This window comes from Triticum dicoccoides, chromosome 7B, assembly GCF_002162155.2.
Source record: "Triticum dicoccoides isolate Atlit2015 ecotype Zavitan chromosome 7B, WEW_v2.0, whole genome shotgun sequence".
Classification (NCBI taxonomy): domain Eukaryota; kingdom Viridiplantae; phylum Streptophyta; class Magnoliopsida; order Poales; family Poaceae; genus Triticum; species Triticum dicoccoides.
The window spans coordinates 215707380-215732423 of NC_041393.1; the positions used below are offsets into that span (position 1 = coordinate 215707380).

Here is a 25044-nt window from a genome sequence, read left to right on the forward strand (position 1 = left end):
AAACACCAGATCCAATCTAGACACCATCACAGAGGAGTTCATCATGGCCATTGGTGCCTCTCCGATGATGCCTGTGTAGTTCTTTGTAGACCTACGGGTCCGTAGTTAGTAGCTAGATGGCTTTCTCTCTCTCTCTCTCTCTCTCTCTCTCTCTCTCTCTTGGTTCTTAATACAATGGTCTCATCCATATGATGTAAGTCTTTTTGCGGTGCATTTTTTGGGATGCGGTGAACTTTGAGTTTATGATCAGATCTATGTTTCTATCCATGAAAGTTATTTGAGTCTTCTTTGATCTCTTATATGCATGATTGATTATAGCCTCGTATTTCTTCTCCGATATTTGGGTTTTATTTGGCCAACTTGATCTATTTATCTTGCAATGGGAAGAGGTGCTTTGTGATGGGTTCGATCTTACGGTGCTTGATCCCAATGACAGAAGGGGAAATGACAAGTATGTATCGTTGCTGTTAAGGATAACAAGACAGGGTCTATTTCTACATAAATAGATCTTGTCTACATCATGTCATCATTCTTATTGCATTACTTCATTTTTTCATGAACTTAATACACTAGATGCATGCTGGATAGCGGTCAATATGTGGAGTAATAGTAGTAGATGCAGGCAGGAGTCGGTCTACTAATCTTGGACGTGATGCCTATATAATGATCATTGCCTGGATATCGTCATGATTATTTGAAGTTCTACCAATTGCCCAATAGTAATTGTTTTCCCACCGTTTGATATTTTTCCCGAGAGAAGCCACTAGCGAAACCTACGGCCCCCGAGTTTCTTCTTTAATATATTTGCCTTCGCGATTTATTTTTATCTGCTTTTATTTTCAGATATATTAAACCAAAAATAAAATAATACCTTGCTGCACTTTATTTTATTTGTGATCTATTTATCCAATCTATTACAACTTTCTCCCGTCTCCGTACCTTCTAGCGCCGTTACCCGAAAGGGATTGACAACCCCTTTAATACGTCGGGTTGCGAGTATTTGTTATGCGTGTGCAGGAGTTGTTTATGTTGTGTTGGATAGTTCTCCTACTGGTTCGATAACCTTGGTCTCATCACTAAGGGAAATACCTACCGTCGCTATGCTGCATGATCCCTTCCTATTTGGGGAAATACCGACGTAGTTCTAGCAGACATCAAAAGGAATTTCTAGCGCCGTTGCCAGGGAGACATCATCAACATCAACCAGGTTCCTAATCACAAATCTCATCTCCTTGCAATTTACATTATTTTCCATTTGCCTCTCGTTTTCCTCTCCCCCACTTCACAAAATTTGCCGTTTTATTCGCCCTCTTTTTCGTTCGCCATTTTTCTTGTTAGATCTCTTATTTGCTTGTGTGACCATGTGTCTTCTATTTGCTTGCATCTCCGCTTCCTAAAAATATGTTGATATGGATCCTCAGCCACTTGCTAATCTTTTCAAGAGATCCAATTATGATGAACCAATTTCTAGTGAATTGAGTTCACTAGATTATATTTATGAAGTTCTGCTTGAGATTTATGAATCTGAAAATTGTGATGAAGTGTTGAAAGAAGAAATTGATGAAGTGATTCATGGTAGCTCCTTGCCGATGTACGCCTTGGCCTTGGAGAAGTATTCTTGCGGTTGGAGGAGGACTTGGAAGGATTCCTTGATGAAGATATTGACAAAGATTTTGAAGTGGATTTATCCTTCTTTTTGAAGAATTTCTTCGTTTTCTTTTCTTCATTGGAGTCGTAGTTCTTGCTCTTGCTTTTGCCTCGATAGTTACCCGAATCATATTTCCCACTATCACGGATTTAAGCTTCCCAGAGAGGGTAGTCTGAAATGAAGTGTCCAGGCCTTTTGCACTTGAAGCAGGTGTATTCTCCAGCAGAATTTGAAGATTTAAAACTTTTTTTTCTAAAACTGGCTCTTCTTGTGGAAGCGTTGAAATCTTTTTGTGATCAGTGCGAGATCCTTGCTGAGTCTTTCTGGATCATCTGAATCTTCTACGGCATTTCCATCTGAGGACGAATCATCCACAACCTTGAGAACATGATTTTTGTGTTGAGTTGAGCCATACAGATCTCTCTTCTCTTCTTCTTGTTCTCGTGAGTGTTCAATCTTTCCATGACATCAACAAAATTGAGGTCTTTGAAGTTAGGATGCTCGCGAATCATCAGAACGAGCGTGTCAAATGAAGTGTCAAGTGATCGAAGTAGTTTCTTCACAACTTCATGGTCAGTGATGTCTTCGGCGTCGAGTCCTTGAAGTTTATTTGCTATGTCACTAAGGCGGTCGAAGGTTTGCTGACAGCTTTCATTTCCAATGCGCTTGAAGCGATTGAACTTTGCTCGAAGAGTATCAATTCGAGCTTCTTTCTGAGTTGAAACTCCTTCATTTGATCTTTTCGAGGACATCCCGCAGATCCTTCGCAGTTTCACACTAGCAATATCGAAGAAATTGTGCCTGAGAGAGATGGACACCAATTTCATCTTTGGCTTGAACATCCAGTTGAATGAGCTTCTTTTCTTTGTCAGAAGGGGCTTGAGGTACAACGATTGTGAGCCCAAACTGCACCACGTTCCACATGTCATCATTTATAGCATGGATACACATCTTCATCTTCTCCTTCCAGAAGGGATAGTTCGTCCCATCGAATATGGGAATCTTGAGATGCGTTTTGTAGTTCACTGAAGACATACTTAAAACTCCAAAGTCATTAGACTAAAATGAGCAGAGTCAAGGAGTACCTTGCTCTTATACCAATTGTAGGAACAAAGTATGTATACCAGAGGGGGGTGAATGGGAGTTTTAAATTTTCTTCGAAAAACTTAAATCTCCCAGAACCCAGCAGCGGAATGAATGAAAAACAAACTACAGTGGACTAGAACAGTGTACCGAAGGAAAACTAAGACATGCATCAAAGTAAATCATACGAATGAAAATGCATCGAAGGTAAACATGAGTGAAAAAGATAACCGATGATGCTCGATGGCGACAAGGTATTTTTTCGACCAGTTCGTCCTTCTGCACAAGGACTACGCCTGGTTGGAGGGGCTGTGACTTAACACAGAAGATAAACTCTCTTCACCCTGTTCTCCTCGACAATCGATTCGTCAACCGATGCCAATCACTCATGGTAGATACTTGAAGCCGATCTCTGAACCTTTACATGTTGGAAATATGCCCTAGAGGCAATAATAAAAGTATTATTATATTTCAATGTTCATGATAATTGTCTTTTGTTCATGCTATAACTGTATTATCCGGAAACCGTAATACACGTGTGAATACTTAGACCACAATATGTCCCTGGTGAGCCTCTAGTTGACTAGCTCGTTGTGATCAACAGATAGTCATTGTTTCCTGACTATGGACATTGGATGTCGTTGATAACGGGATCACATCATTAGGAGAATGATGTGATGGACAAGACCCAATCCTAAGCATAGCATAAAAGATCGTGTAGTTTGTTTTGCTAGAGCTTTGCCAATGTCAAGTATCTCTTCCTTCGACCATGAGATCGTGTAACTCCCGGATACCGTAATAGTGCCTTGGGTGTATCAAACGTCACAACATAACTGGGTGACTATAAAGGTGCATTACAGGTATCTCCGAAAGTATCTGTTGGGTTGACACGGATAGAGACTGGGATTTGTCACTCTGTATGACGGAGAGGTATCTCTGGGCCCACTCGGTAATGCATCATCATAATGAGCTCAATGTGACCAAGGTGTTGGACACGGGATCATGCATTACGGTACGAGTATAGTGACTTGTCGGTAACGAGACTGAACGAGGTATTGGGATACCGACGATCGAGTCTCGGGCAAGTAACGTACCGATTGACAAAGGGAATTGTATACAGGATTTGATCGAATCCTCGACATCGTGGTTCATCCGATGACAACATCGAGGAGCATGTGGGAGCCATCATGGGTATCCAGATCCCGTTGTTGGTTATTAACCTGAGAGCGTCTCGGTCATGTCTGCATGTCTCCCGAACCCGTAGGGTCTACACACTTAAGGTTCGATGACGCTAGGGTTATTAGGAATACTAGTATGTGACTGCCGAATGTTGTTCGGAGTCCCGGATGGGATCCCGGACGTCACGAGGATCTCCGGAAGGGTCCATAGGTAAAGATTTATATATGGGAAGTTGTCAAACTGGCACCGGGAAGTTTCGGGGTCATACCGGTATTGTACCGGGGCCACCGGAAGGGTTCCGGGGGTCCACCGGGAGGGGCCACCCCTCCCGGGGGACCACATGGGCTGCGTGGGGCAGGGAGCCAGCCCCTGGTGGGCTGGGCGCACCCCCTCCCTTGGGCCCTTGCGCCTAGGGTTGAGGGGGGAACCCTAGAGGGGGCGCCCCCTTGGCTTGGGGGGCAAGCCACCCTCTCCCCCTCTCCCCTTGGCCGCCCCCCCCCCCCTAGATGGGATCTAGAGGGGCCGGACCCCTTCTCCCTTCCCCCTATAAATAGAGGGGTGAGGGGAGGGCAGCCGTACCACCCTCCAAGGCGCAGCCCTCCCCTCCCCAACACCTCTCCTCCTCCGTTGTGTGCTCGGCGAAGCCCTGTCGGAGTACTGCTTCTCCACCATCACCACGCCGTCGTGCTGCCGGTGGAGCTGTCTTCCTCAACCTCTCCTTCCCCTTGCTGGATCAAGAAGGAGGAGACGTCTCCCGTCCCGTACGTGTGTTGAACGCGGAGGTGCTGTCCGTTCAGCACTTGGTCATCGGTGATTCGAATCACGTCGAGTACGACTCCATCATCACCTTGCAAGCTTCCGCACGCGATCTACAAGTGGTATGTAGATGCAAACTCATTCCCTTGACTCGTTGCTTAGATGAACTCATAGATGGATCTTGGTGAAACCGTAGGAAATTTTTTTTAATTTTCTGCAACGTTCCCCAACAGTGGTATCAGAGCCAGGTTTATGCGTAGTTCTCTAATGCACGAGTAGAACACAATTTGTTGTGGGCGTGGATCTTGTCAACTTACTTGCCTCTACTAGTCTTTTCTTGCTCAACGGTATTGTGGGATGAAGCGGCCCGGACCAACCTTACACGTACGCTTACGTGAGACCGGTTCCACCGATTGACATGCACTAGTTGCATAAGGTGGCTAGCGGGTGTCTGTCTCTCCCATTTTAGTTGGAGCGGATTCGATGAACAGGGCCCTTATGAAGGGTAAATAGAAGTTGACAAAATCACGTTGTGGTGATTCGTAGGTAAGAAAACGTTCTTGCTAGAACCCAATCGCAGCCACGTAAAAGATGCAACAACAATTAGAGGACGTCTAACTTGTTTTTGCAGCGATTGATCATGTGATGTGATATGGCCAGAAGTTGTGATGAATGATGAATTGTGATGTATGAGATCATGTTCTTGTAATAGGATTCACGACTTGCATGTCGATGAGTATGACAACCGGCAGGAGCCATAGGAGTTGTCTTTATTTTTGTATGACCTGCGTGTCATTGAATAAACGCCATGTAAACTACTTTACTTTATTGCTAAACGTTAGTCATAGAAGTAGAAGTAGTCGTTGGCGTGACAACTTCATGAAGACACGATGATGGAGATCATGATGATGGAGATCATGGTGTCAAGCCGGTGACAAGATGATCATGGAGCCCCGAAGATGGAGATCAATGGAGCTTTATGATATTGGCCATATCATGTCACAACTATATAATTGCATGTGATGTTTATTATGTTTATACATCTTGTTTACTTAGGACGACGGTAGTAAATAAGATGATCCCTTACAAAATTTCAAGAAGTGTTCTCCCCTAACTGTGCACCGTTGCTACAGTTCGTCGCTTCTAAGCACCACGTGATGATCGGGTGTGATGGATTCTTACATTCACATACAACGGGTGTAAGACAGTTTTACACAGCGAAAACACTTAGGGTTAACTTGACGAGCCTAGCATGTGCAGACATGGCCTCGGAACACGGAGACCGAAAGGTCGAACACGAGTTGTATGGAAGATACGATCACCAAAAGATGTTCACCGACGATGACTAGTCCGTCTCACGTGATGATCGGACGCGGGCTAGTCGACTCGGATTGTGTAACACTTAGATGACTAGAGGGATGTCTGATCTAAGTGGGAGTTCATAATTTGATTAGAACTTTATTATCATGAACTTAGTCTAAAACCTTTGCAAATATGTCTTGTAGATCAATGGCCAATGCTAATGTCAACATGAACTTCAACGCGTTCCTAGAGAAAACCAAGCTGAAAGATGATGGTAGCAACTATACGGACTGGGTCCGGAACCTGAGGATCATCCTCATAGCTGCCAGAAAGCAATATGTCCTAGAAGGACCGCTAGGTGACGCTCCCGTCCCAGAGAACCAAGACGTTATGAACGCTTGGCAAGCTCGTGCTGATGATTACTCCCTCGTTCAGTGCGGCATGCTTTACAGCTTAGAACCGGGGCTCCAAAAGCGTTTTGAGCACCACGGAGCATATGAGATGTTCGAAGAGCTGAAACTAGTTTTCCAAGCTCATGCCCGGGTCGAGAGATATGATGTCTCTGACAAGTTCTACAGTTGTAAGATGGAGGAAAACAGTTCTGTCAGTGAGCACATCCTGAAGATGTCTGGGTTGCACAATCGTATGACCCAGCTGAACATAAACCTCCCAGATGAGGCGGTCATTGACAGAATCCTCCAGTTGCTCCCACCAAGCTACAAGAGCTTTGTGATGAACTACAACATGCAGGGGATGGTAAAGACCATTCCTGAAGTGTTCTCGATGCTGAAGTCAGCAGAGGGTGAAATCAAGAAAGAACATCAAGTGTTGATGGTCAATAAGACCACTAAGTTCAAGAAGGGCAAGGGTAAGAAGAACTTCAAGAAGGACGGCAAAGATGTTGCCGCGCTCGGTAAGCCTGTTGCCGGGAAGAAGTCAAAGAATGGACCCAAGCCTGAGACTGAGTGCTTTTATTGCAAGGGGAAGGGTCACTGGAAGCGGAACTGCCCCAAATACTTAGCGGATAAGAAGGCCGGCAACACCAAAGGTATATTTGATATACATGTGATTGATGTGTACCTTACCAGTACTCGTAGTAACTCCTGGGTATTTGATACCGGTGCCGTTGCTCATATTTGTAACTCACAGCAGGAGCTGCGGAATAAACGGAGACTGGCGAAGGACGAGGTGACTATGCGCGTCGGGAATGGTTCCAGAGTCGATGTGATCGCCGTCGGCACGCTGCCTCTACATTTACCTACGGGATTAGTTTTGAACCTTAATAATTGTTATTTAGTGCCATGTTTGAGCATGAACATTGTATCTGGATCTCGTTTAATATGAGATGGCTACTCATTTAAGTCTGAGATAATGGTTGTTCGATTTATATGAGAGATATGTTTTATGGTCATGCTCCGATGGTCAATGGTTTATTCTTAATGAATCTCGAGCGTAATGTTACACATGTTCATAGTGTGGATGCCAAAAGATGTAAAGTTGATAACGATAGTCCCACATACTTGTGGCACTGCCGCCTTGGTCACATTGGTGTCAAGCACATGAAGAAGCTCCATGCTGATGGACTTTTGGAGTCTCTTGATTATGAATCGTTTGACACATGCGAACCATGCCTCTTGGGCAAAATGACCAAGACTCCGTTCTCCGGAACAATGGAGCGAGCAACCAACTTGTTGGAAATCATACATACCGATGTGTGCGGTCCAATGAGCGTTGAGGCTCGCGGAGGATATCGTTATGTTCTCACTCTCACTGATGACTTGAGTAGATATGGGTATGTCTACTTAATGAAACACAAGTCTGAGACCTTTGAAAAGTTCAAGGAATTTTAGAGTGAGGTAGAGAATCAACGTGACCGAAAGATAAAATTCTTACGATCAGATCGTGGAGGAGAATACTTAAGTCACGAACTTGGTACACACTTAAGAAAATGTGGAATCGTTTCACAACTCACGCCGCCTGGAACACCTCAGGAAACGGTGTGTCCGAACGTCGTAATCGCACTCTATTGGATATGGTGCGGTCTATGATGTCTCTTACCGATTTACCGCTATCATTTTGGGGATACGCTCTAGAGACAGCTACATTCACTTTAAATAGGGCACCGTCTAAATCCGTTGAGACGACACCGTATGAATTATGGTTTGGAAAGAAACCTAAGCTGTCGTTTCTAAAAGTTTGGGGATGCGATGCTTATGTCAAGAAACTTCAACCTGAAAAGCTCGAACCCAAGTCGGAAAAATGCGTATTCATAGGATACCCTAAGGAAACTGTCGGGTATACCTTCTACTTAAGATCCGAAGGCAAGATCTTTGTTGCCAAAAACGGATGCTTTCTGGAAAAAGAGTTTCTCTCGAAAGAAGTAAGTGGGAGGAAAGTAGAACTCGATGAAGTACTACCTCTTGAACGGGAAAGTGGCGCAGCGCAGGAAACCGTTCCTGTGATGCCCACACCAACTGAAGAGGAAAACAATGATGATGATCAAGGTACTTCGGATCAAGTTACTACTGAACTTCGTAGGTCCACAAGGACACGTTCCGCACCAGAGTGGTACGGCAACCCTATCCTGGAAATCATGTTGTTAGACAACAATGAACCTTCGAACTATGAAGAAGCGATGGCGGGCCCGGATTCCAACAAATGGCTTGAAGCCATGAAATCCGAGATAGAATCCATGAATGAAAACAAAGTATGGACTTTGACAGACTTGCCCGATGATCGGCGAGCGATAGAAAACAAATGGATTTTTAAGAAGAAGACGGACGCGGATGGTAATGTTACCATCTATAAGGCTCGACTTGTCGCTAAGGGTTATTGACAAGTTCAAGGGATTGACTACGACGAGACTTTCTCTCCCATAGCGAAGCTGAAGTCCGTCCGAATCATGTTAGCAATTGCCGCATACTATGATTATGAGATATGGCAGATGGACGTCAAAACGGCATTCCTTAACGGACATCTTAAGGAAGAGCTGTATATGATGCAGCCGGAAGGTTTTGTCGATCCTCGGAACGCTAACAAAGTATGCAAGCTCCAGCGATCCATTTATGGACTGGTGCAAGCATCTCGGAGTTGGAACATTCTCTTTGATGAGATGATCAAAGCGTTTGGGTTTGCGCAGACTTATGGAGAAGCCTGCGTTTACAAGAAAGTGAGTGGGAGCTCTGTAGCATTTCTTATATTATATGTAGATGACATACTCTTGATGGGAAATGATACGAAACTTCTGGACAGCATTAAGGCCTACTTGAACAAGTGTTTTTCAATGAAGGACCTTGGAGAAGCTGCTTATATATTAGGCATCAAGATCTATAGAGATAGATCGAGACGCCTCATAGGTCTTTCACAAAGCACGTACCTTGATAAGATTTTGAAGAAGTTCAAAATGGATCAGTCCAAGAAGGTGTTCTTGCCTATGTTACAAGGTGTGAGACTGAGCTCGGCTCAGTCATCGACCACGGCAAAAGATAAAGAAGAGATGAGTGTCATCCCCTATGCTTCAGCCATAGGATCTATTATGTATGCCATGCTGTGTACCAGACCCAATGTAAACCTTGCCGTAAGTTTGGTAGCAAGATACCAAAGTAATCTCGGCAAGGAACACTGGACAGTGGTCAAGAATATCCTGAAGTACCTGAAAAGGACGAGGGACATGTTTCTCGTTTATGGAGGAGACGAAGAGCTCGTCGTAAAGGGTTACGTCGACGCTAGCTTCGACTCAGATCTGGATGACTCTAAGTCACAAACCGGATACGTGTATATGTTGAATGGTGGAGCAGTAAGCTGGTGCAGCTGCAAGCAGAGCGTCGTGGTGGGATCTACGTGTGAAGCGGAGTACATGGCAGCCTCGGAGGCAGCGCATGAAGCGATATGGGTGAAGGAGTTCATCACCGACCTAGGAGTCATACCCAATGCGTCGGGGCCGATCAAACTCTTCTGTGACAACACTGGAGCTATTGCCCTTGCCAAGGAGCCCAGGTTTCACAAGAAGACCAGGCACATCAAGCGTCGTTTCAACTCCATCCGTGAAAAAGTTCAAGATGGAGACATAGAGATTTGCAAAGTGCACACGGATCTGAATGTCGCAGATCTGCTGACTAAACCTCTCTCGCGTGCAAAACATGATCAACACCAGAACTCTATGTGTGTTCGATTCATCACAATGTAACTAGATTGGTGACTCTAGTGCAAGTGGGAGACTATTGGAAATATGCCCTAGAGGCAATAATAAAAGTATTATTATATTTCAATGTTCATGATAATTGTCTTTTGTTCATGCTATAACTGTATTATCCGGAAACCGTAATACACGTGTGAATACTTAGACCACAATATGTCCCTGGTGAGCCTCTAGTTGACTAGCTCGTTGTGATCAACAGATAGTCATTGTTTCCTGACTATGGACATTGGATGTCGTTGATAACGGGATCACATCATTAGGAGAATGATGTGATGGACAAGACACAATCCTAAGCATAGCATAAAAGATCGTGTAGTTCGTTTTGCTAGAGCTTTGCCAATGTCAAGTATCTCTTCCTTCGACCATGAGATCGTGTAACTCCCGGATACCGTAATAGTGCCTTGGGTGTATCAAACGTCACAACGTAACTGGGTGACTATAAAGGTGCATTACAGGTATCTCCGAAAGTATCTGTTGGGTTGACACGGATCGAGACTGGGATTTGTCACTCCGTATGACGGAGAGGTATCTCTGGGCCCACTCGGTAATGCATCATCATAATGAGCTCAATGTGACCAAGGTGTTGGACACGGGATCATGCATTACGGTACGAGTATAGTGACTTGCCGGTAACGAGACTGAACAAGGTATTGGGATACCGACGATCGAGTCTCGGGCAAGTAACGTACCGATTGACAAAGGGAATTGTATACAGGATTTGATCGAATCCTCGACATCGCGGTTCATCCGATGACAACATCGAGGAGCATGTGGGAGCCATCATGGGTATCCAGATCCCGCTGTTGGTTATTAACCTGAGAGCGTCTCGGTCATGTCTGCATGTCTCCCGAACCCGTAGGGTCTACACACTTAAGGTTCGGTGACGCTAGGGTTATTAGGAAGACTAGTATGTGACTGCCGAATGTTGTTCGGAGTCCCGGATGGGATCCCGGACGTCACGAGGAGCTCCGGAAGGGTCCGGAGGTAAAGATTTATATATGGGAAGTTGTCAAACTGGCACCGGGAAGTTTCGGGGTCATACCGGTATTGTACCGGGGCCACCGGAAGGGTTTCGGGGGTCCACCGGGAGGGGCCACCCCTCCCGGGGGACCACATGGGCTGCGTGGGGCAGGGAGCCAGCCCCTGGTGGGCTGGGCGCACCCCCTCCCTTGGGCCCTTGCGCCTAGGGTTGAGGGGGGAACCCTAGAGGGGGCGCCCCCTTGGCTTGGGGGGCAAGCCACCCTCTCCCCCTCTCCCCTTGGCCTGCCGCCCCCCTAGATGGGATCTAGAGGGGCCGGCCCCCTTCTCCCTTCCCCCTATAAATAGAGGGGTGAGGGGAGGGCAGCCGTACCACCCTCCAAGGCGCAGCCCTCCCCTCCCTAACACCTCTCCTCCTCCGTTGTGTGCTTGGCGAAGCCCTGTCGGAGTACTGCTTCTCCACCATCACCACGCCGTCGTGCTGCCGGTGGAGCTGTCTTCCTCAACCTCTCCTTCCCCATGCTGGATCAAGAAGGAGGAGACGTCTCCCGTCCCGTACGTGTGTTGAACGCGGAGGTGCTGTCCGTTCAGCACTTGGTCATCGGTGATTCGAATCACGTCGAGTACGACTCCATCATCACCTTGCAAGCTTCCGCACGCGATCTACAAGTGGTATGTAGATGCAAACTCATTCCCTCGACTCGTTGCTTAGATGAACTCATAGATGGATCTTGGTGAAACCGTAGGAAATTTTTTTAATTTTCTGCAACGTTCCCCAACATTACAGACTTCTTCTTCGAGAATCACAATCACTCTTGGTCTCTGAAGGAATTGACACCTAACCGTCTAGAGAGTTTGCAGCTCTCAAGAGTAATAGGCAGAGCGTACTAAACTTAGATTCCAGTGATGCTGAACCACTATCTAATGCTTCGGCTCTAAGGTTTTTATCTTAGTGGATTTTAAACTCAAATCGCTCAGAGAGTGGGTTGCTCAACAATCTTCTCAGAATCAAATGGAGCAGCCGCCGGACAAAGCCGGCATGGGGTGGCTATTTATAGCCGCAGCCTTCCCAGATGGGAAATGACCATTTTGGACACGAGGTCCAGCCGATGGCCAACCGACACGTTTACAACGGTCAGATTTTGGAGCAACAGTAACATTACTTGAGGAACAAGTAATGCTAACTCCTCGGTCCGTGTCGAATCTCTCGCAGCGAAGAAGATCACAGTCTCTTGCTGGCAAGTATTTGCTCGGAGCACAAAGAGATTTCTCTCGCAGCTTTCATAGGTTTTGGGTTTAGCATCAGAGAACCAAAGCTTCGAACGCTACACCCCTCTTAATAGTATGGTGGTCCTATGACTCAATGAAAGAAGAAAAACAACGAAATAAATGCTACGTCTTCACTTTGTCTTCATTCTTCCTCGAACATAGTCATTTGCTTCAAACATACACCGAACCAATTGCTTAAACTTCAGCAATTTTTAGGGGTCACTCATGTCAGCTTTATCTTCGGTGATAACCTTCGCTACCGTGCAGGGAGATTATCTTTGCCATTTGCATCAAACTCCTTGATACTTTAGAGACGTGTTACTCTGTGTGCACTAGCAAACACATAAGTCCCAAACTGTTTATGTCAACAAACTCCAAAACATAAGGGGCCTATCATTGCACCAACAAGAAGGTTTGAAACCGAGGGTGCATCTCTGCTAATGTTTATTCCAGAAATATTTCGATTCTCTTCCACATTTGCTAAAAGGGCAATCTGTCCCTCTAGACATAACAAGAATAAGTATGAAGAGAGAGAGAGAGAGGATCTCCTTGCTTCAATCCTCTAGTAGGTTTAAAACTCTCAGTTTCTTTCCTATTAAAACGAACCTGGTATTCCACATAGGATACACATTGCATAATCAGATTAACCCAGTTCTTTCTGAATCCCAGTTTGAAAACAATTTCCTTTAGAAAAGGCCACTCTACTCGTTCATACGCTTTGTGCATGTCCAATTTGATGGCGCATAGGCCCTCTTTACCATTCTTTTTTTTCTTTATTGTATGAAAGCACTCATACACCACTAAAATATTATCAGTAATCATACGTCCGGGCACAAAAGCACTTTGAGTCATGCTAATAATTTCTAATAGGATTATCTTCAAGTGAGCCGCAATCATTTTTGACATAACCTTATACACCATATTGCACAGACTTATTGGTTTAAACTGAGTTACCTTTTATGGAGAATTCACCTTTGGGATCATTACAACTGCAGTATCATTCCGGCCATCAGGTATAGAACAAGTATTTACCGCCTGAAGTACCTCTTTAGTCAGATCATCCCCCAACATAGATCACAAATTTTTACCAAAAAATAGGGTGTAGACCATCCAGACCTGGGCTTTTAAGTCTCCAATATCAAAGAGGGCCTTCCGAACCCCCTCTTCCGTACAAAGGGTGAGAAGAACATTTTTTTTGAACTTGGCGAGAAGAACATTATTCATTTCATGAGTCATTTTTCTTTTGACAAGAGATTGAAGCTCCAGATTAGGTACAGATACTTTGTGTTCCCTTGCCAAAAGCATGGTCTATACCCTATGAGTTCAGTCAGGCTTCATTGGACCGGAGACTAAGGGGGCAAAAATCTCTATTGGGCTGGAGATGAAGGGACGAAGTGCAGGTAACCGAACAGGCACTTGGACTTGGGAGCTCCTGTTCGGCGCCTTAAGTGCCCGAACAGGTAGCTGGCGCCTGCAGCGCGCCCAGCTCGTGAACTCATGGGCCGGCCCACGACGAACACGCATCATAATAAAAAGAAGTCTCGTGAAAAATGCACACAGAAAAGGTGCGGGTACCAGGAATCGAACCCGCAGGATATCACTTCGGGCATGCTGGCGCGGTGGTTGTTGGCGCATAGTTCTACCCTTGAGGTTCCCGAGTTTGATCCTCCTCACGCGCCAAATAGGAATTGCCTAGGCGTAGATGGAGCTCCTTTTTCGGGGAGCTCCTATACGCCGCTAACTGCGGCAAACAGGCGGCCTCACGCACATGACTTTCTCCAACAGGGCCGACCCATCTATCGCGGAGGAAACTCGCAAAAAAAACGCGGCTGCCGGGATCAAGCTCGCGACCTCACAATTTACGATCACGTGCTGCTAGCCACTAGACCCTTATGGACGACGTTGACAATTGACATCCTGAACCCTTTTTAAACTATAACGTGATATTTACTCTAACGTCCTATTTACTGTAGCATGCAGATAATTCAATTGTTTTAAACAGATTTCAGAAAACACAAACGAAATTTTGGAAAATGTGAGCCAAATTTGAAACTTTAAAATAGTTTATAAATTATAGGAACAAAATTTAGAATTTCAACATATTTTGAAAACATCTGAACATTATTTGTAGTAGAAGAACATATTTTTTTAACTCGAACATTTTTTTGAAACACGGCAACATTTTTTTCGAATGCAAAACAAATGTTGAAATCATAAAAAAAATTGAAATTCCTAAAAAAATCATGAATCATGAACATTTTTTATAAATTTGAGCATTTTTTTAAAAGAGAGCATTTTCTGAAATACTAAACATTTCCTAAAATTGTGAACAAATTTTGAGAATGGGAACAACTTTGTAAAACAGATTATTTTTTTGAAATTATAAACAAATTTTGAAAATGAGAACATTTTTTAAAATCATGAACAACCTTTTTTGAAACGGGAACATTTTTCCAAATTACAAAACAAAATTTTGAGATGTGAACATATTTTGAAATTACTGAACAAAATTTGCAAACACGATTGTTTTAACTTGTGAACAATTTTTTAACTGAAACATATTTTGAAACTGCTGAATAATGAAAATATGAACGATTTTTAGAAGCTGTGGTTATTTTTTGAAAACAGGAACATTTACTAAAAAATTGTTAAAATTTGAAAAAAAAATGTCCCAAATATTTTTTATGAACAAGAATATTTTCTGAAATGCCCAAACATTTTTTGAAAAATGCGAACATTTTCATAATTTATGAACAATCTTTTTAAACACGAACATTTTTAATTTTTTCAAACATTTTTGAAACACGAACAAATTTTGAACTTTCCGAACTATTTTGAAAGAAACAAAAAACGGAAAAAGAAGAAGAAAGAAGAAAAAGAATCAGAAGAACGGAAAAAAGAAATGAAACAGAAAAAGGAAAAACAAAAACAAAAGAAAACCATAAAACTGGTATAAAGATTAAAAAAACCGGTTCGGGGAACCTTCTGGAAGGTTTCCAAAACCGGCTGCCTCGCTGTGGGGAAGTGGGCCGACCCAATAGTCGCGCTCGGGGGATCGCCCTGTGCGAATGCTCGACATTTTGACGCAGTTAGCGTCAAATAGAATTTCCCCCTTTTCGGCGCCTTCTACGCCGAGCTCCTGGTGCTCGCGCGCGCCTCCTTGCGGGCCGGCCCAACATCCTCTTCCAAAAGCAGAGGAAGATAGAAAAAATAATTGCAGAAGACAGGATTCGAACCCACCCACCATATTGTATTAGGCCGGAGGAAACGACGCAACAATCACTGCACCAGGACAGCTTCGCTGTTTACAGTCCAAAACCAAACCTATTTAATACTTCTTCAATTACAGTACATAAATTCTGGACACACATAAATCATTTCAGAAAAAGAAAATGTAAGTTTGAAAAATAAAATCATAGATTTGTAATAAAAAAAGTTCACCAGTACGGATAAAAGTTAAATTTTTAAAAAAAGTTCATGAAATTCGAAAAAGGTTCATCAATATAGAAAAAGCAGGTCACAACATTGAAAAAAAGTTCACTGATTTTGAAAAAAATTCACAAAATGTGAAAAAGTTCATCGATTTTGAAAAAAAACTAATCGAATTTCAAAGAAAAGTTCATCATATGCGAAAAAAGTTCATCGAATTTGAAAAAAAGTTCATCAAAATTGAAAAAGTTTATTGATTTCAAAAAAAGTTCACCAAATTTATAAGTTCATTGGTTTTCAACAAAGATCACCAACTTTGAAAAAATTTCGTCAATTTGGAAAAATGTTCAAAAATTTAAAATAAATTCATCGATTTGAAAAAAGTTCATCGAATTTCAAATAAAATCGTCAAATTAGAAGGAAAGTTCACGTATTTGCAAACAAATTCAATGAACCAGGATGAAAAAATACTGAAAACGAAAAAGAAATAAGGAAAATGAAAAAAGGAAAAAAGTAAAAAGGTAAAAGAAGGAGAAAGCTTGCTTTTAGCAGATCTCGCATAGTGGCATGGTGGTTCCAGCGCGTCGCTTTGTTTTTTCGAAATCACTAGTTAAGGAGTACTCCTTGCGGAGATTACTCCAACTTTCCCAGGTTGCGACAAGTGGCGTGCTGCATGTGCGTCACTTGTCGCAACCTGGGAGTTTTCCCTTTTTTCGTAGATTCGTTTATTCAAAATGTTTATCTCTTAAACTGTGCGTCCAAATCTCGAACCGCTTTCGCCGTTGGATTCCTCGCGTTGAGAACTTCAAAACTAGATCCCATGTTGATAGGTTTTGACGAACTTTTTTTTCACGAAAAAACCAGACGAAAAAAACCGACGAAAAAACCGAACCGGCAACACGGGTTTTTTCTCTATCCGAAAAAGGCACGCTCGTGCCTCTGACGAAATCACAACCGTGCCTCTCGTGAAATAAAAATAAATAAAAAACGCGTTTTTTCCCTTTCCGAAAAAGGCACGCCCGTGCCTCTCGCGAAAAGCACAACCGTGCCTCTCGCAGAAGCAAAGTCGTGCCTCTCGCGAAAGAAAAGAAAACAAAAAACGCGTTTTTCCCCTTTCCGAAAGAGGCACGCCCGTGTCTCTCGGCAAAGCACAGTCGTGCCTCTCGCGGAAGCAAAACCGTGCCTCTCACGAAAGAAAAAAAAACAGAAAACGCGTTTTTTTCCTTTCCGAAAGAGGCACGCCCGTGCCTCTCGCGAAAGCACAACCGTGCCTCTCACGGAAGCAAAACCGTGCCTCTCGTGAAAGAAAAAAAATAGAAAACATGTTTTTTTCCCTTTCCGAAAGAGGCACGCCCGTGCCTCTCGCGAAAGCACAACCGTGCTTCTCGCGGAAGCAAAACCGTGCCTCTCGCGAAAAAAAAACAGAAAATGCATTTTTTTCCTTTTCTGAAAGAGGCATGCCCGTGCCTCTCGCGAAAGCACAACCGTGCCTCTCGCGGAAGCAAAATCGTGCCTCTTACGAAAGAAAAAAAACAGAAAACACGTTTTTTTTTCGTTTCCAAGAGGCACGGCCGTGCCTCTCGCGAAAGCACAACCGTGCCTCTCGCGAAAACAAAACCGTGACTCTCACGAAAAAAATGCGTTTTTTTGCGCAAAAAAATTATTTTTTCGATTTTTTTTGTCCAAAAGCTAGGGAAGACCGGTAGAAAACCAAAACGTATAAAACACCAGAAAAAACGGTTTTAAAAGCCGAAAACACGCTCGGAAAAATAAAAAAATGAAATCCAGAGAGAGTGACCAGAGCGCGACACATGACAAATGGCTGAGAGCGCCAAGTAACGCTGATCTTTGCGAGGCTCCCGAAGGAGCGCTCGTTAATTAGTTGCTCCCTTGTTTTTTGCGGTTTTAAACACAGAACAAAATACCTAGATGGGCCGGCCCAGATGAGCGCCAAATAGGGTTTGCCCTTGGACTTCTGAGAGGTTTCCATCCCCGGAGGCTTCCCGATCCGTCCAGTCCTATCGCCGCCTCCGCGCTCCTCCAATCCGATCGCCTCGCCGCCGGTAACGAAGCCTTTCTCCCTCTTTGTCTCTCTGTCTCTCGCCTCGCTCATCTCCTCCATCACTCGTAGTCTCTCGATTCGCCGGCCCTTGCTCGGGCGAACGGTGAAAAGTTTGCCCTCTTTTTTTTTTTTTCCTTTTCACTCGATTGTTACAATCTGCCGCCTTTCCGAGTTATTGGATAGGGTCGGTGATATTGGTGTGGTCTCTCCGCTGTGAATCCGTAGCTTCCTTGTAGTTCCGGAAGTACGAAGTTTTGGGATGCAATGGAATGATGCAATTCTTTGACTTTTTTTTTTTTTGAAGTTGCAATTCTTTGACTTCTCTTATTCTATTCGCGTGGAGAGCTTGCCAATTTCGCTTGTTTTCCTTCTAACCAAGAAGATGGAGGTTTTCCAGATTGAGGTTGGTTGAAATGATAAACTGGTACTATCCTAAGAGGGTTATGATTTGTGTAATGTAGCCCTTGTGACTATTATAGGGTACAACGAAATTGGAATTCTGCTACATGTTTCCTTATGTTCTGCTCCTTCCCAGAAGTTTGAATGCAGCAGGACTTTTTGATGGATGGATGTATTGCTCTACCGGTCTATATTCCATTTGATGACCTGTTTGATGCTTTTTTTGCAGCCTGGAATCTTGTTTGATAACCCATAAACCATGTTCAAGAAGAATGTTGATGCAAAAGCTCTACAACGTTTGTCAGGCGCTGACAAAAAGAAGCTGAGAAGAACCGCCAAGCAAAGGTTTCCGCAAGCATCTGATGATGATCTGGATGCCATTCTTCCTCCAAAGGTAATGAATTTTCTTATCAGTATGTGGAGTAATAGCAGTATAACCCTATAACATGCTTCCTCCAAAGGTATTAAGTCTTGAAAATATGTTACATGGTTTTAGCTCGCCAAGTGGTTCAAGTTATATTGCATCAAAATATATAATTGTACTTACAATAGATAGACTGGTCTACTTTTACATGCGATAGCTGTGAATTTTCAGCATTCATCCCCACCCACCTATCTAACTGGCCTGTCTTGTTTATCAAGTGAAGTTAACTGTATTATTATCTACCTTATATTTTGTGGTGTTGCCAGTTTACGGAAGAGTGAACTGTATATATCTTTTCATTCAAACTTAGTTATTATTTGTTGCATTTATATCTTCTTCATAACTTTGTGAAAATATTGCGTTGTGGATAGGTTGAGATAACAGTCGCTAAGTACCCAAGCCGGACTCTTGTTTATGGCATAGAGGGCGAACTGCCAATGCTATTCGACATTGATGGAAGAGGCCATGAGCTGTTTCCAACAGGTTATCTTTATTTCCAGATTGCAGAGTAGTACATTTATTTTCATCTAGTAATCTTAACCCTTCTCATTTCCACTGTGTTGTGCCTTTTTTGTTATTGCAATTTTTGAAATGCTTATTTTGATTGTGCATGTATAAAACAAAATTCAGGAAGAGAATCTAAACATGCTAATGCTTCAAGCAATGAGTGTAGTCCTCAGTCTGTTGTTTTCTAACTATTATAATAATTGATTCTTTAATGTGATAGTTCATGTGCTTCTAACCAATTGAACTCTTTGTTTGATTTATTGGTTTTCAATTAATTCTAATTTTATGTGCCACTAACTACACACTCTAGCTTGCATGAAAAGTGACTGGAATGGTAAATTCATACGTAGTAATTCTTGTTGACGTGCTATCATTCTGCAAGTTGCTTTTTCCAAGAGTGTATGGGTACCATAGTAGGGATGTAGGGAAACAAATAATGCACTGACGTTGAAAGCCAACCCGAACTTTGTAGAATACAGGAGGGCATATGTGTCTAAGCCAGCAAGAGGAACTTTTGATATGTCTATTTATTGTTTTGAATGGCTTAATTTTCTGTTTTTATCAAATAGGTGAAAATATTATGCTTCTGCTTGGGATAGCTGAGCTACAAACTGTGGGATCCATCTTTAAAGTGCTTTAATTTTGTTGATAAATTTATGAGTTGGCCTCAAATGTGATCACAGCTTGTTGTGCGTTTTAGATCTCAAGATAAGTGGATTCCTCATTCTCTACTTTGTAGCATTATTTAATTGGTGAAAATGTTGCAGTTTATGCACTCTGGAAGGTTCCTTATCTGTTGCCAGCTTTTACACTTAAGGGTGGTGAAGTTTCACACTTCATTCTTGGTGGCGCCGATCTTATGTTTCCTGGTATCAGCGTACCTCCAGAAGGATTACCTTCTTTCCAAGCTGGCCAGCCATGGTCAGTTAAAGTCCCTGGTAACCCTGCTCCAATTGCTGTAAGTTTCTCATGGTCTCTTGCACTAGTTTGGCTCGTAGTTTTTATCAAGTAATCTTGCCAAAGATGTACAAGTTCAACTTCTGGTTCTGTTACACGCTCTACACAGGTTGGGACCACAACTATGAGCAATACCGAAGCACTAAAGGCAGGATTACGTGGCAAGGCTTTGCGGATTGCACATTACTATAAAGATTTGTTATGGCAAGTTCAATGCTATTAATGCATACCTGAGTTTATCTTCACTTCTATAAATAATTGTTAAATATTATTGCAGGGCTTCTGCTGATGGTCGTTATGTTCCAAATGAAGGATTCTATGATGACATGGTTATTGAAGATCCTAATTTTGCTTCCGCTTCTCAACATATTGACTCTTCCGAAGAGCCTTCAGAAGGAAAGCAAGACAAAGCAGCTGTTGATGTCTCGGAGTGTCTTACTGAAGATCATGCCATTAACAGTGAAACCATAGAGAATGTAACAGCTAGCACAAGCGAGCTAAATTTGCCTCAAGAGAAAACCACCAAGGAACAGACCGAGGAGAAGGAACATCAACATTTGTCTACTGAAGAAATTGACTCTCTCTTGGACATATGCCTTCTGCAAGCATTACACATGAACGTAAAAGATAAAGACCTCCCCATGCCAGGAAGTATATTGTGGTATGTATATATATAGTAATTTCACATTGATGAACAATTTGTTATTCTGTCCTTTCTGAGTAGGTTCATGTGACACTAATTGTTTTCCATCCGGTCATATGATTGAGATGAGTTATTCGCACAGCTTTATACTGAGTCTCATTACCAAGTCTTTTGATAGTCAACAAAACCATGTTTCACTCTAATCTACATCAGTAAATATTGGCATTGCTTTGAGAAAATAGATCTTGATACTGATCTTCTACATCTAGTAAATGATAATTTGGCAGGGTGACTTCACCAAGATATCCAACTCTCCTATAACCTGCATTTTTTTATGATGCATAACTATTATCTTGTTCATCTTCTGTTTACTGTTCTGTGTAGGTCAAATCACATTCTCCCATGCAGACCTCCAGGTGTTACCCTTGATATTAAGAAGTCATCACATAAAAAACTATCCAAGTGGTTGCAGTCAAAATCTTCTTCTGGCCTTGTAAGCTAGTTGGGCAAAGCTTTTCTTTTAAGCTTCATTTATGGTAAATTAGAGGGCAGGCCTGGCGCAGTGGTGAAGTCCTCCACACTTGTGCTAAGAGGTCCTGGGTTCGAACCAGCCTCTCTGCATTGCACTTTGCAGGGGTAAGACTAGGTTCCTATAATCCCTCCCCAGACCCCACCTTGTGTGGGAGCTTCTATGCACTGGGTCTGTCCTTTTTTCATTCATGGTAAATTAGAAGTCTATTAAATGTCGAGAATACATTATTGTTCGCTAGATTGTCATGTATCTGATAACTAGTAACTATTTAAGCCCTTTAAGTAAGCAGAACATGATAGGGTTCCTAAGGATTTCTAAGAAGTTAACTTACACGCTAGGGTTTGATTTATTCATCTTCCATGTCTTTCAGCACGTTTAGTCGAGTAGAGCTGATGTATCCTATCCCTTGGTTGTGAACTCCTTGCACAGTTGGAACCTGTGAAAGGTTTTGCTCACATGGTTTTGTCGAACTTGGTACAAAAGTGCTACACTCATTCTAACATCTGGAATAGAGCATGTGTGATTGAAGGTCGTGCGCTTATTAATCTTTCTTACTATATACAGTTCTCTTACGAACTTGTAAGATTTAGAAAGAGTCATGATGATGATGCATTGATGTGTGGTAATGTGGTATCGTATCAAAATGAAGTTTAATTTACGAATTATCAGTACATACTACCCATGTTTGGAACTAATCCAGTTTTTAAATTCCTCAAGATTATCTAATGTCCATTAAATTTACAGATCTCAGTGAAAGAGGACAAGCATAAAAAGGAAGTCATGTTGATAGGTATCAGTCGCAAACATCCAGACTACACGGCCTTCAAACATCATAAGAGGGTACAGGAGCCAGTTGAACAGCATGATAACATTGTTGCCGATGGCAGCAGTACAAAGCAACTGGAAGTGGATGAAATTTATAAGCCAAGTTCGCATGTCAACCCCATATTTTTGGCTGTTGACGCTGACACAGGGAAGTATTACAGTGCATCAGAGGCGTTTGATGTGGTTTTCAGGTTTGTTTCTGGTACAGCAATTGATTCTCGTAGTCTACAAGTTCTATGTTTGTAAAGCGGGAAGACTGCAAGTTTCTGACATTTCAACTAATTTTATTCTCATATGATTGAAGGTATGTGGAGAAGGAAAATTTGGTCAAGCAAACAGACAAGGCCAAAGTAATTCTGGATGCTACATTATGTGATGCTCTGTACAAAGGGGCTGTGAAGAAGGGTTCAGCATACCCAAGTGAGATCCACAAGAAGGATTTAGGGTCAACATTTATTAACCGTATGCAAATTCATCATAGAGTAGCTAGAGGAAATGAGGTGGCCATTCGCAAGGGCGCCATACGCACTGTTCAAATCATGACAGAAAGAAGGCAAGGGAACAAGAAGATGACCCGAGTCTCTGGATTGGAATGCTTTTTGCTGGATGCTGACTCCTTGGCTTCTGAACTACAAAAGAAATTTGCTTGCAGCACCACCACAGCTGAGCTTCCAGGTATTATTGCTTTGTACCCAACCCTTGTCCACCTGTTTCTTGATAGGGAAAAAGTTCGTGAAGGTGTGCAACCGATATATGTATATGCATTACAATTTACATTATCATTTCAGGTAAAAAGGGGCAACATGAGGTCTTGATTCAAGGCGGAGTCATTGAAAACCTTGCAAAGCACCTCGTTGACCATCACGGTGTTCCGAAGAGATATATTGAGGTTTATGACAAAACAAAGAAGTAGGAGGGGTGTCGACTCCTGGGAGTGCCGTCATAACATTGTTGAATTCTGGTTCAGGCTTGTTGTGTTTCAGACTTGTTGTGAAAATGTGAAATGTTCTCTCAATGCGCTACTCGCGTTTGTTGTCACTAGCCATTGGACAATATGGTGTTTGCTTAGATAGTGAGGCTTTTGGTGGGCACTTGAGTCTCGTATTCGTGAACTAATTGTGACGTCAAAACAGATCCCTTTCTGTTTACAGATGGTTGATAATGATATGGTGATAATGATATGGTGACAAAATGATCTCGGCGACAAAGGAGAAGTGGAAGAAACTGCCTCGCCCGGTGGTCCCGCCGTGGGCCCTGCACCTCCTAGGAATCATCAACCCCAAGGGGCTGGACAGGGTTTGACACTTCGTGGGTGGGGCCGATAATAAATGGGGTCCGACCAAGCTCAAGGTGGCCGGCGCGAGGGAGGGAGGTTGACATCACAGACGCCTTGATTTTCGCCGTCTTTCTCGTCGAGGGTCTGGTGCCGCCCTTCTCAAGCTTTCTCCGCGCTATTCTAGAGCATTTTCAAGCACACACTATGTTTGCTCATCTTAATGTCTTTTTTCTCTTAAATTGTAAGATTTATATGAAGAGGGAGATTACCGGCAGCTGAAATTTTAGACCTGAAAAAGCTATATTAGAGATACCTATTCTGCTATCACAACCCTAGATTGTTGCTTGTAAATAGTTGCATCAGAGAGCATCATGCATCATGCATCATGCATCATATTTAATTTTAGTGAAATTTGAAATGAGGAAATTTAAAGCCTCCAAATTTTAAATAAAGGGCAAAAACCCTGAAAATGCATTCAATGATTCCAAAATGACCTTAAATAATGTTGGTTATAGTTTGGCAAAGGTTTTGTGCCCAACCAAAAACGATGAACTATTTTTACAAAATATTTTGGTCCTTGAAATTTAAATCACTATTGTATTTGAATTTGAATTTATATTCTTATTGTTAGAATATATCTTCAAATGTCTCTGAAATATTTATGTGCATTTGGGAAGGTCCAGTTAAGTGACATAAATATTTACAGAAAGTTTCGGCACTGGTTTGAATTTTTTTTATTTTCAAACAGTGGCAAAATAATTAATTGAAAACAGAAAAACAGAATAGAAAACGGAGAGAAAGAGTCAACTCACAACCTACTGTGTGGCCCACACTATAGCTGGCCCAGCCCATCTCCTCGCCAGCGTCTCGTACCTCCTACCTGCGTGTCGCTCGCGCACGCACCGCGTCCACCTCACGCTTGCCATGCAACAGTCTGCCCCGTGCCCATCCCCTTCGCCTGGAAGGCCCCCTCGAGCCCCTCTGTCGTTCCCCTCCCCATGGTCCCTCTCTTTCTCTCCAGCGCTCGGTTCCGAGCAACCTCAAGGGCATCCACCACTCGCCGAACTCTGTTTACATGGCTACCATCGACGAGATGCCGCGCCAACATGTCTGGGAGATCCACCGTCACGCCGAACCCCATTCTGGCTGCCCCCAAAGCCATTGACCAGCTGCTACGACCCATGTGAGCTCCTCCTGCTTCCCTTCCCGTCCTCTCGCTCGCGCGCCTGCTCTAACCGCGCTAGCCGCCACACCTGTGAGTTCAGCGTCGGCGTCCATGTTGTCGCCGGCGTTACAACGGACAAACATCGCGTCCGAGCACGTGGGCGTGCTCCTGGCACCACTAGGATCCTAACCCGCGTCCCATCCTACTCCCTTCCACGTTGCAACAACGCGCTCGCATAGACCCGAGCTTCGGTTGCCACTGATGTAGCCGCCACCGTCACTATACACCTCCATGCCACTAGCCACTGCCACCACCCGACGCGCCTCGTTGTGCGCTCCAGCAAGCCTGTCCGTGCAACCTCTCGTCTTCGGAGTTGGCCGGCCAGCCGGCGAGCTCCGATGCGTCCTATTTA

At 43.3% G+C, this 25044-nt stretch overlaps 1 protein-coding gene across 1 annotated transcript; it reads left to right on the forward strand.

The window, feature by feature from the left end:
- Positions 1-17785: 17785 nt before the first annotated feature.
- LOC119336549 (eukaryotic translation initiation factor 2D-like) lies at positions 17786-23378 on the forward strand. The gene is made up of 10 exons (XM_037608594.1): positions 17786-17905; positions 18533-18697; positions 19099-19210; positions 20002-20192; positions 20301-20395; positions 20469-20852; positions 21219-21327; positions 22111-22382; positions 22496-22866; positions 22980-23378. The coding sequence occupies exons 2-10, from the start codon at positions 18563-18565 to the stop codon at positions 23102-23104; spliced, it is 1794 nt and encodes a 597-aa protein (XP_037464491.1). The 5' UTR covers positions 17786-17905; positions 18533-18562; the 3' UTR covers positions 23105-23378.
- The last annotated feature ends 1666 nt before the right edge of the window (positions 23379-25044 follow it).